Here is a 15,705-nt window from a genome sequence, read left to right on the forward strand (position 1 = left end):
CTAAATGGGCTACTTCAAGCTAATACACAACTAATTGAATTTTAAAATGTTGAAAATACTTCAAAAACATAAAATATTAAGTAGATTAATGCTTATCAAATAAGTGACATCGAGCTGGGGGTAAGAGAATTTTATAAAATTAGTATTCTCCAAAAAAAAAAGCGTTATTTATTTAACCCAAACCAAATTTATAGTGAACAAAATGAGGTCTCACTAAAATAAAAAAAAAAAAACACACTGAAATTTTGCTAAATTATAAGCAAAAGAGAACTTTAAAATCAGCAGATAAAAAAAAACTCTTGAAAAAATAATGGAATTAATCATATGGGTCCTATTTAATTAATTTTAAATAGAGGAATGGACTTATTCACATTTTCAGTTACCATTTGGTAACATTTGGTAACATTTGCATGCATTATTGTAGTTAACACCTAAACTAATTTTATCTATATTTCTTTGCTTTTGATTTGTTTATATTATGATATTATCTAAACCTGATAAAATAGTTCTTTGAATCCAATCACTGAGAAATACTCAGGGTGAATGCATAAGAAGTTTTCTCCCTCTCCCTAACTATGGAAAATCAACATATCATTTGTGAAGTGTGTGCTTGTTAAGAATTATAAAAAAATTTATAAAAATTTAAAAAAAAACAATAACATGCATTATCTTGTGTTAATATAGGGAGCAGAGACAGTGAGTGCATACATTCCTGATGCTGTTTGGTATGATTATGAAACAGTAAGTACTTTTATATACTGATGGGCTTGTAAGCATTACATTTTCAAACATCAATACATGGAAATTTAAGATTTCTGCTATTATAAAATAAGAATTTAAAATTTGAAATTCTGCAAAAAACTATGTAAATATATTTTTACATGAGCTAATCTTTAATATGAACTTATATTTCTTTGTATAAAGACATAGGCATTTTAAAATTGTGGAAAAATAATTTTATGAAAGAGTAGTGACTTATTTGAATACTTTTATCTTGCTTTCTATATCTTAATGCTAGAATAGAGCAGTGAGAAACTCTATGTTGCATAATATGATAGTTTCAACCATGTGTAAAACTTTTGCATTTCAACCTTGGATAGGGAAAAGAGCAGCACTCATTCAGATAGTCTTTTTATTATTTGACCAAGACCTCTTGAGCATTCATTCTAAAAAACATTATTTTGCACGCACTTTTATTTGTTAAGAAATATATTCATTTATTCATATATATATCAAATAAATATCATATATTTTGTATAAATAATGCTTAAGAAAATACTTTTCCCTAAATATGATTAGATTAAAACAAAACTCAAGTGGAGTGGATGAAGAATATTTGAGAATTATTATAGTAAGGAATAAATTTGTTTATGTTAATATTTTGTATTTTTGATAATGTGAGCTTATTTTCTATGATTTATTCAATAAGCTGAAAAGAATAATTTTCTCTGAAAGTCAGAAAACAATATACAAATATTCATTTAGATGACATCAATTACTCATGATAAAAATTGTTTCAGTATATAAATTTTAATTCTCATGACATAGAGTTCAAGTTCCTCTCTAATAGTAAAAATTATTTTATCTTTTACAAATTAGGGTGCAAAAAGGCCATGGAGAAAGCAACGGGTGGAAATGAGTCTTCCAGCAGACAAAATAGGACTGCATCTTAGAGGAGGTTACATTATCCCCATTCAACAACCTGCTGTAACAACAACAGCAAGGTACCTTGAAAGATCATTAGCTACAACCTAACACAGAGTTTGTGTTCATATGTAGCATTTTTACTAAGAATCAGATATCAATGTTTAGTTTTTTTATCGGAAAATATTGGACACACAGAGGTAATTATTATTGTTATACAAAGTATCAAATTATGTGATTTGTTACAAATATCGTGAGTGATAAAATGTATATAAAGAGAAATTTGTCCCATACACTGAAAATTGATTCAAATTTCTATAAAGTATGCAGAATTAAAGACAATGTCTCATTCTTAATAAAATGTTAAATGTTAATATTTGCTACATAATTGATAAAATTATGTCACTTGCTAATATATTTGAATTTTAAATACATGGATATCATAATTTTTAAATTATAATAAAAGTTTTACTTTTAAGTTGATAAATGAGGTGGATATTTCATTTTATGTAAAGAGCAAGAGATACTCTAAGTTGCTTAGTGATAGAAAAATCTCAAAAACACTTAGGAAAAAAGAAGACACTTGAAAGCTCTGATGTTCTACTTTGTAGTATTCACTCTGAGTACAAGCGAACAGAGGTGCCATTGAATTCATATTTTTCCCATGCTCCGCATTACCCAACTTGATAGTCACTTTGTTCTTTACACTACTGTATTTGTGACATTAACATTATCATATATTATATATTTTTTACATTTTCTTATATGAAATGTGTCTAATCACCGTAACTGTAAGTCCTATGAAACAAATACGTGGCTTTGTACAATTTGATCTCACACCTGAAATGGTGTCTGGACCAATAATAGGTTCTCTAATTCTCATTAATATTTATGGAGGAATCAAATTGATGAGGGAATGCGCTTCTGTGAGTAATTATTTTGAGATTCTAGAATTGACTATTCTGAATTTAACTGCTTTATGGCTATGTCCTCACACACTTAGTTATATTATAGAACAGTACTGAAAAATAGAAACATGCACTTTGACAACTGCATTCTGGAAAAGAATACTTTTTGTAGAGAACAATTGCCTGGAACATATAGCCTCAGGGATACTAGTTTATGGTAATATGAAACTAAGAAATGTAATTTATGGAGCATATATCAAATTTATCCTATAAAATTGGCTTCATTTATAAAGATCTCATTATACATTTTAAATTGTTTATGCTGCATTTATAATTATTCTTCATATAAAATGTAGAATGAATGCACAGCAATTTAGGATTATGCAAGTTTAACTGTATATTCATAAGGTCCATTTAATTTTTCCTATTTGAATGGGAATATTACAGTATTCCAGTTTTGCACCTGTCTAGGCTTTCAAAAAATCAGTATTGAATTTAATGTGTTTCTATACTTTATTTTTTAAGTATTTAATTACTTTTGCTTTCATATAAGAATATTGATAATAAAAAAATTCCTAATGAATTTTCAAATACCAATTTATTAATATACATGTTCTTATTTCAATACATTATTGAAAAACTGTTACATTTAAATTGACTTGTTTATAGAATATTTCACTATTATACATTTATTTTTAATCACATATGTATCTAATTTCGCTTAACAGTCGTATGAATCCTCTAGGACTTATAATTGCATTAAATGATGATAACACAGCAGTAGGAGACTTTTTCTGGGATGATGGAGAAACTAAAGGTAAGTCTCAAATTGATATGCTTTTAAATTTCTGTTTTTGTTGATGAAAATTTGGGCTTTGTTGATTATACTTTCTTTCATTTAAAAAATGTCTTATATTTTCATTTTTAATTACTAAATTTTTACATCTACTTTAGGCTTTTAAGTTCCTTTATGAAATTTATATTGCTATATTAGTTATATATACTTAAACTAATTTTTTAATTTGTTGTAAAAATTTGACAGGTACATATGTATATATATATAAACACATTATTTGTCTATTAAATTGAATTTTTAAAATTGGAGCCAACTATTCTCTCTCAAATTTTAGGAATTTCTCTTGGTTCTGTCTTGCTCTGAATCTACTCAGTAGCTCCATCACTGTCCTTACTATATTTGACATTAATTACTGCAGTAGCTCTCTGGCTGTTCCATAGGTCCATAGTTCTTGTCAGTCCAGGCTTTTAAAATTTTTTATTTGATTTACAATTCAGCAGGAAACATAATACCTCCTAAATATATTCAAATTATTACACCTCTGTTCAAATACTCCCATGAATTTTCCGTTAACTCAATTAAAACCCACAGTCGTTACCAAGGTCTAGAAGAAGATTTATCAGTCTGTACTTTAACACACACACACACACACACACACACGCACACACACACACCTCCCTACTGTTCTATATTTCCTATTCTATTCCAGCACACAAGCCTCAAAGCTCTATTTTAAACACCGTGGGACATAAACACACCAAGAGTGAGCTCTCTCAGGATAATGAATTCAAAGCACTTGCTACCTAGCAGCTGAGTAAAAGTGGATTTCATCTAAACCTAAATTATTCGTAGTCAGCAAAAAAACAAATACCGTTATTGTAAGACAGTTGATAGCACATGGTAAACAACACTGAGGTTACTTTTATTTGTCAAATTACAGTGTGTCTCCATATACATTTATTTATTTCTATCAGAAAATTTATACTGACAATTGGCTGTCATAAAGCCAAGCTATTAAGAATCTAAAGAATATAATTTAATCAGTCAACTGATATGATACACATATGTTTTGTACATTTTTATTTAAAGAGTTAAATAAATCACAAATTTCTGTTAATGAAATTAGTTAGTAAATATGCAAACAGTAAAGTTATCTTCAATTCCAGTTCTGATTCCAATTTATTTATTAGGATTGATAAGGATTTTTAAAATTAATATTATTGAAATTGAGTATAAATTACTAGGATTCCTTTTCTATTTTGCACACTCTATGTTCTCCAAATTATTTTAACCTTAATCTTCTGTTTCTATTAAACATGTTGATAAAATGTTATTATTTACTTGATGCAGAAAATTATTTTCTTCCTTGTTCCTCATCAATTACAGTTTAATATTTGTTTAGTTTTACATGACTTCAGATTCATCCCTTTCTGCCAAAATAAAGAAAAACATAAGTAAAAAGATACAAAATTAAATTGCAATATGATATATCTTCCTAGTGAAAACTTGATGTTGCAAAGTTTGCAACATGGAAAGAAAAAGATATTGACATTGTTCAAAATAATATATTTACAATGATAAGTGGTTTCCTTCTTTGGATTTCTCTAAGTATTATAGCACTTTGAAAAATTAAACCAGTAAAATATTTTCATTAAATTTTCTTAATCAGAAAGAAAAATTTCAAGATTATTTGTTTACAAATAATTTAAAATTTACTTTAAAAATAATGTGCTTAGAACTAATTAATAAATAGTACTTAATTTTTACATTTCCTAAGTGTTGAAAACCATAAAAAGTCAAAATAGTAACATTACATTTAATATTATTTTTTCTTTAATTTCAGATACCGTACAAAATGACAACTACATATTATATACATTTGCAGTTTCTAACGTAAGCATTCTCCTTTGTTACAGTGAAATATATATTTTATTAATATACTGATTTTTACAATGAGTTTTTGAGAATATTCTCAATTACCTTAGATTTCAATGGACCACAATGAAATAAATTGTTAAAGGAAAAAGCTAAACTTAAATTATGCAATTTATAAAAAATCATGGTATTGTAATTTTGTATTTAACTGTAATAGATATGAATTTGTGATGATGCAATTGATGTTTGGAAGGCTTTAGATTTCTTAAATTATTACGTCTGCTTTTAAGTCACATGTCTTAGGAAAAAAATTTCAACATACAGAAAATGTTTTATATATCATTGCATATTTTGAATGAAGGTGAAATCATATGCATAAAATTAATTTTGCATAAATAATATAAATAATTTTAAATGTTGAGTTTCTTTCTATATTCTTTTTGCCAAAGTTATTATTCTTCATAAATATTAAGAATAGATTAAGAAGAGGGGTATGTAAGTTGCATCATAAACAACAAGGTATTTCTGGAAAAGAAATTTTATGGCATTTATGCCAAAAAAGGCAGTTAATAGTGATTGTATCAATATATCTTACTTGGATGCTGGGGGAGATATGGAGAGGTACACGATTGGTTCTTTTCCTATTTCATGTCTCTGTTGCTATTTTAAGTTTTTTGTCTGAAGACCTAATAAATAATACTCTGTGCTCCTTTTTTTTCATCCAGAACAATTTAAATATCACATGCACACATGAATTATACTCAGAAGGAACAACTTTAGCATTTCAGACTATAAAAATTCTCGGGGTGACGGAGACCGTTACACAGGTTACAGTGGCAGAAAATAATCAGGCAATGAGTACGCACTCTAATTTCACATATGATCCCTCCAACCAGGTAAATACAATCTTTAAAAAATATTTTAGCAGTCATATATCCTTATCTTTAACAATATCTAACCATTCAGATGCTTCTTTGCCCCCTTACTTTCATCACAGTTCCCTCCGCCCTCCTTCCCTCCATCCATCCTTCAGTCTCTCCTTCTGTTCATTGCTCCCTCCCTCTTCGTTCTCTCTCTTCACTTTTTCTGCCAATATTCCATTATGTTAATTATTTATGTTAAAGGGACTCTAATCTATATCTCTCCTCCTATTTCATTTTTTCTTTGATACCATTCCTAATACATTTATCACTCCATTCTTCATCTGGGAATTCAAACTTACTAACCTATTCCATACAACAAAAATTCAAAATATTTTGGCTTCTTATTCAAGATTCTTTAAGATACTATTTTTATCCATTTACTTAGTCATTCTTCCTGCTTCTCCTTTTATGAACTCTGATTGAACCATCGATGTTTCTGTATTGTTCTGACTTCAAGTATTTGCTCAGATCTTTCCTGTCCTGTAAGAGGCCAAGTTGTCCCTCAAACATTGTAAGCAGTGATAAAATTAGGGACAGAATTAAAGAGAGACAATGTATGTTTTTCCCATTCTTTGAATATAGGAACTACTGCATCAAACATAGTGGCCACCTTTTTCTTCCCTGTATATTTTTGAGGGAACTCACCTATATTTTGTGAACTATGCCTCATACATTGTATTAAGTGCTTTAATTTCCACACATTATTCCTTTTATAAGGTTGTTATCTCCATTTTACAGGAGAGGAAACTGAGAATAATTCAAAACATACAATTTCCACAAATACTCTTGAGGATTAAGTGGCAGAACTGAGAATGACACTCTGGTGTAGATTTAGAAATAATGCCTTTTATCAGTCTTTCACTCTCTCATTATTTTCCCATTTTAAGATTCTAGTCAGTTCAGCTACAAAATGACATTTTCCTCCCCTCTGTTTCATTCCTCAAGTACATGTAAGAATTATTAATGATTTGTGTTGAAAAGTAGTTGTGCCACATTTTGTAAAAATCTGAATATTTCAAAAATTGTCCAATAGTCAGAAATAATCATTAATTTTCTTTTGTTTTTGAAGGTTCTCTTAATTGAGAATCTCAACTTTAACCTTGGAAGAAACTTCAGAGTTCAATGGGATCAAACTTTCTTAGAAAGCGAAAAGATTACTTGTTATCCAGATGCAGACATTGCAACTCAGGAAAAGTGCACTCAACGTGGATGTATATGGGACACGGTAATGAGAATTTTAATTTTAACTCCCAATGTGTTTTCCCCTCGGCATTTCAAAATGGACTTTACATTTTGATTCTGCATATGATCATGAGGAATTCAAAAGCAGTATCTTTGATAGTCAATTCATATTTTTCATTAATTCTCATAATACACAGCCTAGTAAACACTAAGCAAAATGGATATGGAGGTTGCTATCCAAGCCCTTTAAATATTTTAACTTTATTTGATGAAATAGAACTGTATTTGTTGTACTTTTTGGGGTGTTGGCTGTGGCTGACTAGTCAGCGCTATAATGCACTATGCCAGTGGTGGACAGTCTTATGGAAGTGCTGTCTCATAATAATCAGTTAGAGTGGTGGGTAGTTCTTGTCCATTGAGGGATGATAATTTTTGAACAGTTATTTTAGCCATCTTTCCTGCAGAAAAACATTGACTGAGCTTGGCAATTTTTTTTTTAGCAGTGTTACATGAAAGGCTATGGGCAATACCCTTTCCTGCTATTTTTACTTTTCAAATTCTGGGTTTTTGGTTACACCGTTTTGTCAGCAAAACATTTATTTTATGAAATGAGGACATTAAATGCACATGTTAACCACTAAGAAGAATCAGGATGTATCTGTCAGCAATGTCCCAAAAATGTCTGTATTTACATGAAGAGATATGCCCCCTTCTTCATTGCTTGATAAAGCAGTGTAATATTTAGCATATAAAATATTAAGTAATTATTGAAGAAAATAAGAAATTAGGAGGAAAAATGTGTCTGGGCTCAAGAAGCCAAGTAGTGAAGTATTTTTTTTTCACCTCTCCAGTGTCTTCCCTTTAAATACTAGGACTTCTATAAAATCAATTCTTTACTGTTAGGACTACATATTCATGTACTTCCAATATGTAAATGAATTTACAGAATAATTTTTTCTTTTCAACTTTTATTTAATATATATAAATTTTCGAAGTACAACTTTTGAATTATAGCAGCTTCTCTCCCCATAACCTCCCTCCCACCCGCAACCATCCCATCTCGCACTCCCTCTCCCATCCCATTCTTCATCACAATTCCTTTTCAAATATCTTTATATATAGAAGATCAATTTAGTAGATACTAAGTAAAGATTTCAACAGACTGCACCCACAAAGCCACACAAAGTATAGAGTACTGTTTGAGTAGTAGTTTTACCATTAATTCTCATAGTACAACATATATATAAGGGCAGAGGTCCTACATGGGGAGCAGGTGCACAGTGCCTCCCGTTGAGTGACTCCCGTTGTTGATTTAACAACTGACACTCTTATTTATGATGTCAGTAATCACCCAAGGCCTTGCAATGAGCTGCCAACGCTATGGAAACCTCTTGTGTTCTTTCGTTCTTTCTGCTGGGATCTCACTCACAGAAATCTTTCATTTAGGTGTTGTTGTGTTTGTTTTTTTTTTTTTTTTTTTTTTTTTTTTTTTTTTTTTTGCCACAATGTCTTGGTTTCCCTGCCTGCGAAACTCTCATAGGCTTTTTAGCCAGATACAAATGCCTTAAGAGCTGAGGCCAGGGTGCTGTTTAGTGCTTTTACTATTCTATGAGTCTGCTGTGTATCCTGCTTCCCATTTTGGATCATTCTCTCCTTTTTAATTCTATCAATTATTTGCAGACACTGGTGTTATTTATGTAATCCCTTTGACACTTAATCCTATCTTTTTGATTAATTATGAACTTAAACTGATCACTTTGACTAGAAAGATGACATTGGTACTTGCCACCTTGATGGGATTGAATTAGAATCCCCTGGCACGTTTCTATCTCTACCATTAGGGGTAACTCCAAGTGAGCATGTGCCGAATTGTACATTTCCTTCTTCTCTTATTCCCACTCTTACATTTAACAGGGATCACTTTTCAGTTATATTTCAACACCTAATAATAATTGTGTGTTAATTACAGAGTTCAACCAATAGTATTAAGTAGAACAAAAAAAAAAAAAAAACCTCTAAAAGGTATAAAATAGTAAGTTGTTCCTCGTCAAGAAAAGGGCTAATCAAGTCATTGTTTCTCACAGTGTCCATTTCACTTCTACAGTTTCCTTTTAAGTGCTTAGTTAGTTGTCACCAATCAGGGAGAACATATGATATTTGTCTGGCTTATTTCACTCAGCATGATGTTTTCCAGATTCCTCCATTTTGTTGCAAACGACCGGATTTCATTTTTTTTACTGCTGTATAGTATTCTATAGAGTACATGCCCCATAATTTTTTTATCCAGTCTTCTGTTGATGGGCATTTAGGTTGATTCCATGTTAGCTATTGTGAATTGAGCTGCAATAAACATTGAAGTACTGACAGCTCTTTTATTTGCCAATTTAATTTCCTTTGGGTAAATTTCAAGGAGTGGGATGGTTGGGTCCTGTGGTAGGGCTATTATATTCAGGTTTCTGAGGAATCTCCAAACTGATTTCCATAGTGGCTTAACCAGTTTGCATTCCCACCAACAGTGGATTAGTGAGCCTTTTTCCCCACATCCTCTCCAGCATCTATTGTTAGTTGATTTATGTATGTAAGTCATTCTAACCAGGGTGAGGTGAAACCTCATTGTGGTTTTGATTTGCATTTCCCTGATTGCTAGTGATCCTGAACATTTTTTCAAGTGTCTGTCGACCATTTGGATTTCCTCTTTTGAAAAATGTCTATTGAGGTCCTTGGCCCATCTCTTATGTGGGTTGTTTATTTTGTAGTTGTGGAATTCCTTGATCATTTTATAGGTTCTAGTTGTTAGATAGGAACTATCATTAAGAAAATAAACAGGATGGCTTATGGTATTATAGAGGAAATAAAAATGGCCCGTGAGTTAGCTCTGAGAGAGTCACAGATAGACTTTCCAATTGTCTAAAGTCAATAATACCCCTGTTTCTATTTGCTCTGATTTCATGTGCTGTGGTGTTTTTTCCTCTTAGTTATGGGAGAGAGAGAGAAATATGTGTATATATATATAAACACATATATATATATGGAGTCTGAGCTATGTTCCATATGGTGGTTCACTCCCTGGAAGAACTCAATGGCCAAAGATGGGCAAAGATGAAACTAGGAGCCAGAAGCTTCATTTAAGTCTCCCAAACATCAGGCAGGGGTGCAAACACTTGAGCCATCATCTGCTGGTTTTCCAAATCATTAGCAGGGTTGGATTGGAAGTAGAGAAGCCAGGCACCTGAACCAGCTTCTGTATAGGATGCTGGTGATGTAGGCAATGGCTTAACTCACCATGACACAACACTGGCCCTTTGAATGCTGCATTTGGAATGAGCACAATAATAATTTTTTTAAGATTTATTTTTTGAAAAAGAGGATAAATGGAGGTGGGGACAGCGAAAGATCTTCCAACCAGTAGCTTACACCCTAGATGGTTGCAGCGGCCAGACCGGGATGATGCTAGGAGTTGGAAGTGGAGAAGTTGGTACTCAAACTGATGCCCACATAGGATGCCGGCATTGCAGGCAGCAGAGTTACTCACTGTGCTACAATGCCTGCCCCATCATTTCAGTTAAGAAATCCTTTCAACTGAGAGTATGAATATCAGACACTTAGAAATGGAATATGCTAAGTGCAATAGAATTTTGTTTTTCCTTGAAAAAAAAAAAAAAGAAAAGAATCCAAGGCCTAATGCACTCACATTTCAATATCATAATGCTCCAAATGCATCTATATTTTACATTTGGTTTCCGTTTTCAAGGAAAAATCATATTTTATGCCATTATGTTTGCACTCTATGCACAACACTGAAGATGGGAGATCAAGGAATATCCCAATTTAATCAGATTGTATCTCTTTTTTTGAATAACTTTTAGAAATGTGGGGCTAGGATTGTGGCATAGCAGGTTGAGCCTCTGTCTGTGACACTGCCATCCCATATGGCTCTTGTTGGAGTCCTGGATGTGGATGCTCAACTTATCCAGCTTCCTGCCAATGTGCGTGGGAAAGCATCAGAGTATGGTCCAAATGCTTGGGCCCCTGCATTCATATGGGGGACCTGAAGGAATTTCTTGGGTCCTGGCCCAGGATCTGTCCAGCCTCTCTCATTGTGGTCATTTAAGAGTGAACCAGCAGATGAATGATCTCTCTATCTATCTCTGTACATCTCTCCTCCTCCCTCTGTAACTCTTTCAAATAAACAGAAAGTAAATATTTTTAAAAAATGTCAGAGAGGCACAGGGAAAAAGAGAAAGACAGACAGAAAGCTCCTGTCCAGAGGTCCATGATTCAGTTGCCTACGATAGCTGACAACCGTCCATGTCAAAGCCAGGTTATGGGAACTCAATTTTAGTTTCCCATATGGGTGGTAGGGGCTTCAGTACCTGAGCCATGGTCTGAAATAGCAATAGCAGGCATCTGGGAGAGAGAACAGAGGGAGGCCTCAAACCGTCACTGACGTGATGTGTCCTGCCTCGAGTGTTGACTAAATAGCAATGCCAAACATCTGACCTTAAGGTCCTTTGAGTGTCTTATAGAACTTCCATGAAGGACACTGAGGAATGTAAACAGGAATAATGCTTCTCTCAACAATATAATGATTTTAGGAAGATGTGGAGAATGAAGTTTTTAAAGCAATCAGTCTTCAATGCCATAGTTCATCATTCTTTTCCATAGTTATCAGTTGCTGTCACTAACTAATCAGATCTGGTTTGGGGACATGTTCTTATTTTAAAACTTGGTCAGCATATAATTGGTATGAGGGCTAGTCACAAAAGAAAGATTGATGTGGTATCATTATAAGTGGATAAAAAGGACTCTAAGCATGCACCTTCTCTTTAAAAAAAAGATTTTATTTATTTATTTGAGAGGTAGAGTTACAGACAGTGAGAGGGAGAGACAGATAGAAAGGTCTTCCTTCCATTGATTCACTATCCAAATGGCCTCAATGTCCAGAGCTAGACCAATCTAAAGCCAGAAACCAGGAGCTTCTTCCAGGTCTCCTATGCAGGTACAGGAACCCAGGCACTTAGGCCGTTTTCTACTGCTTTCCAGGCCATAGTAGAGAGCTTGATTGGAAGAGGAGAAGCAAGGACTAGAACCAGTGCCCATATGGGATGCCGGCGTCATAGGCAGAGGATCAATCTATTGTGCCACAGCGCCAGCTCCAAACATGTGCCCTTCTGAGGCTTGTTATAAGGCCATTGTTGTAGTCAAGAAGTAAAGTTTATATGAAGAGTAATAACATGAAAAGGATCAAAGTTTATGAGTAATAGACTTAATTTTTGGAAAGTAAGCATGATATATTTCTGTTATTTGAGTTGAAAAAATTATGCTTTATCCCTTTGATGTTTATTTATGGTCAAAATATAAATGTTCAATGTAACATTTTAATGTGTAGTGTCTAATTGCATAACAGATGTTTCATGTTGTGATTGTTGTCCCATCCTAGTCTTAAACCATAACGTTTACACATCATACCGTGTAAGTAAACATATGCATACTATATTTTTTGGAGTTAAATATTATAATCTTACAAATCCTGGCAATTACTGTGTACTGTCTTTTTAGAATACTGTGAACCCTCGAGCACCTGAATGTTACTTCCCTAAAACTGACAACCCTTATTCAGTTAGCTCAACTCAGTATTCACCGACGGGTATAACAGCTGACCTCCAGTTGAATCCTACAAGAACCAGAATAACTTTACCTTCTGAACCCATTACAAATCTTCGTGTGGAGGTGAAATATCACAAAAATGATATGGTACAATTTAAGGTATGCTTAATATTCCAATGCTTCATTCATTTTTTGAGACAAAAATTTTAGATGCTTGGATTAGATGCTTGGATTTTTATTGTAGTACTAGAGTTAACAATTGCCTTAATTAATTTTTATTCTATAACATTTTTTACACAGCTCATAGCTAGGTGTTCAATAAATGAAGTTTCTTATTTTTTGCTAATTTTGAATAAATGCACAGTTGTAACTTCAAAAAAATAAATTTAAATTCCTGTTAAATAGAAAGTCACTTAGATTCCATTATAGTGATCTGAATTTTCTGGCTAAACACACAAAGAAATACAACTTAAATACTCTGTTTCAGATTTGCAATTAGCAATTTTTCTGTTTGTTTCAATAAAGAATTCCAATGAATCCATTAAGAAACCTATTGGCAATGAAGACAAAGAAAAATGACCAAATGTAAATACCTCAAAAATACTTTCTTGTATACTATTATTCACCATTTACAAGCTGAAAAGGTGGCAAATCCCACTAGCAAAATATAATGAAAAAAAAATTAAACAAAAAGCATTAAAAATAAAAAGCATAGGAATCAGTGGACTGTTCAAAAGGAAAAAAATGATCAAAAGTGATGATGGGTTTTAAATAAAAAATAAAAGCTCTAAAAAATCTTAAATAAGGCTAAATGCTATTTTAGAAGCTCATGTTCTTTACATTAATTTATGCTCTTAAAGTATTTCCATTGAAATTACCTGAAATAGTTTTGGAGACTTTGCAAAGTCATCTTTAAGTTCATCTGCTAAAATAAATGTAATGTAATGATGAATCTTTAAAAATGAGCAATGAGGATGGTAAGAAAAACATTAGTGCAATTATAATATTAAGCTGGAATTAGAATTGCCCAAGTATTGACATTAGATGTCACAAAAACTTAACAGATGCATGATGGTACTTCAAAAAAAATTTAAAGAAATGAATGGAAAACTAAATTCCTCTTGGTGTAAATCATTTTGGGATATATGTATATTTTTTCATAATATTTATTTTTCATGAACTTTTTGAAAGGCCTCTTGAGTGTGTATATATACTCATACATAAAAGCATTACAATATGTATAATTATTTATATAATATATGTGTGTACATATTTGTAAAGAATTAGTGGAAAATAATGTAAACTTCAAAAGTTAATACTAAAAGTATAGCTTATGGAATAATTCATATAGAAAAGTGTCTACCCCAAATTATATGCTGAATTAAAATTTTAGATTGAGTCACATGAAAAGACAAATGAAACACAAGTTGTAAAACAATATTTAAAAGCATACTTATTTTATATTTTGATAGTAAGAGTCTTTCAGACCCCAGATACAAAAGCATAAATGTCATAGATAAAACTCTACATTTTCTCACATAAAAATTAAACATGCTGCCACATTAAAAAGCATGATAAAAAAGGAAAATGAGTAAATATCTAATACAGATTGGACATAAGAAAATAGGTTTCAACTCAGTCAAGAAAATTATTAAGATATCATAAACAGACATTCAACAGAAGAAATAAAAACTTTTACATTCGTTAAAGACCAAAGAAGAAAGGAAAAATTCAAACATGGGAAAACACAGGTACTGTATGATCATTTCTCATCAGCAAGAAAATGCATTCATGCTTGTCTTAAAGATGAGGACACATCCTGAGAAATGCACCCTTAGGCAATGCTGTCACTGTGCAAACAGTGTAGATTGTACTTAGAGTATGTGTAAGAACTCACTGGGCAATATAATTTGATTCTGCACCATCAAAAATGTGATCTGCTATTGACAAAACTTCATTATGTGAGAAGAAATGTAATTAATAATTTTAAAAACTCCATTTAGTTTAATATAAATTAATATTAGAACATATATTTGTGAGAATATCAATTAGTACATTAAGTCTGGAAAATGATTTTCTAAGAGATATCAAGAACTTTAAAGTATTAGAGCATTCTGACCCATATACCATCACTATAAAAAATTTGCTGATGAAAGAAAGACATGAATCAACATAAGTTAACAATAATTTTTTTTTGCAGGATAACATATATGGTAAAAATACTGAAATAACTTTTATGTCTGTGAAATGAGAAATAATTATAGTGTATCTGCATAATAGAATATTTACCTATAAAAGTTTTTATGGTTTCTTATTGTGTGGAAAATGAATCACAAAACATTTTTCAGTAGGCACAAAAATGAAAAGTCAGTATGTATGACCCTATTATAAATGTATATGTGGAATTCTATATAAATACAGGGGATATTTAGTAATTACATGGACTGCAATTCTAAATATTCTTGTTTGAACCATTATTCATATGATTTTCATATTTGCATGTTATTTTAGCTATAAGAGAAAATCATACTTATTTTGATCATTTCTGCGCAATAGATTTTTGATCCCCAAAACAAGAGATATGAAGTTCCGGTACCACTAGACATTCCAGCCACTCCAACAAGCACACAGGAAAACAGACTTTATGATGTTGAAATCAAGGAAAACCCTTTTGGTATCCAGATTCGACGGAGAAGCACTGGAAAAGTTATGTAAGTAATTGAATTCTCTGATGTGTACTTTTTAATTTTAGCTTTAAAAGAGAAAAAAA

At 31.7% G+C, this 15,705-nt stretch overlaps 1 protein-coding gene across 1 annotated transcript in view; it reads left to right on the top strand.

Moving 5' to 3' along the window:
- SI (sucrase-isomaltase) overlaps window positions 1-15,705 on the top strand; it is a 93,751-nt gene that overhangs the window by 34,998 nt on the left and 43,048 nt on the right. The window contains 8 exon segments of the mRNA NM_001082266.1: window positions 685-741; window positions 1,600-1,724; window positions 3,281-3,369; window positions 5,192-5,241; window positions 5,949-6,119; window positions 7,216-7,371; window positions 12,888-13,094; window positions 15,492-15,646. Of these exon segments, the coding sequence (NP_001075735.1) occupies window positions 685-741; window positions 1,600-1,724; window positions 3,281-3,369; window positions 5,192-5,241; window positions 5,949-6,119; window positions 7,216-7,371; window positions 12,888-13,094; window positions 15,492-15,646 (1,010 nt within the window).

The sequence above is a fragment of the Oryctolagus cuniculus genome, chromosome 4 (genome assembly GCF_964237555.1).
Source record: "Oryctolagus cuniculus chromosome 4, mOryCun1.1, whole genome shotgun sequence".
Lineage (NCBI taxonomy): Eukaryota > Metazoa > Chordata > Mammalia > Lagomorpha > Leporidae > Oryctolagus > Oryctolagus cuniculus.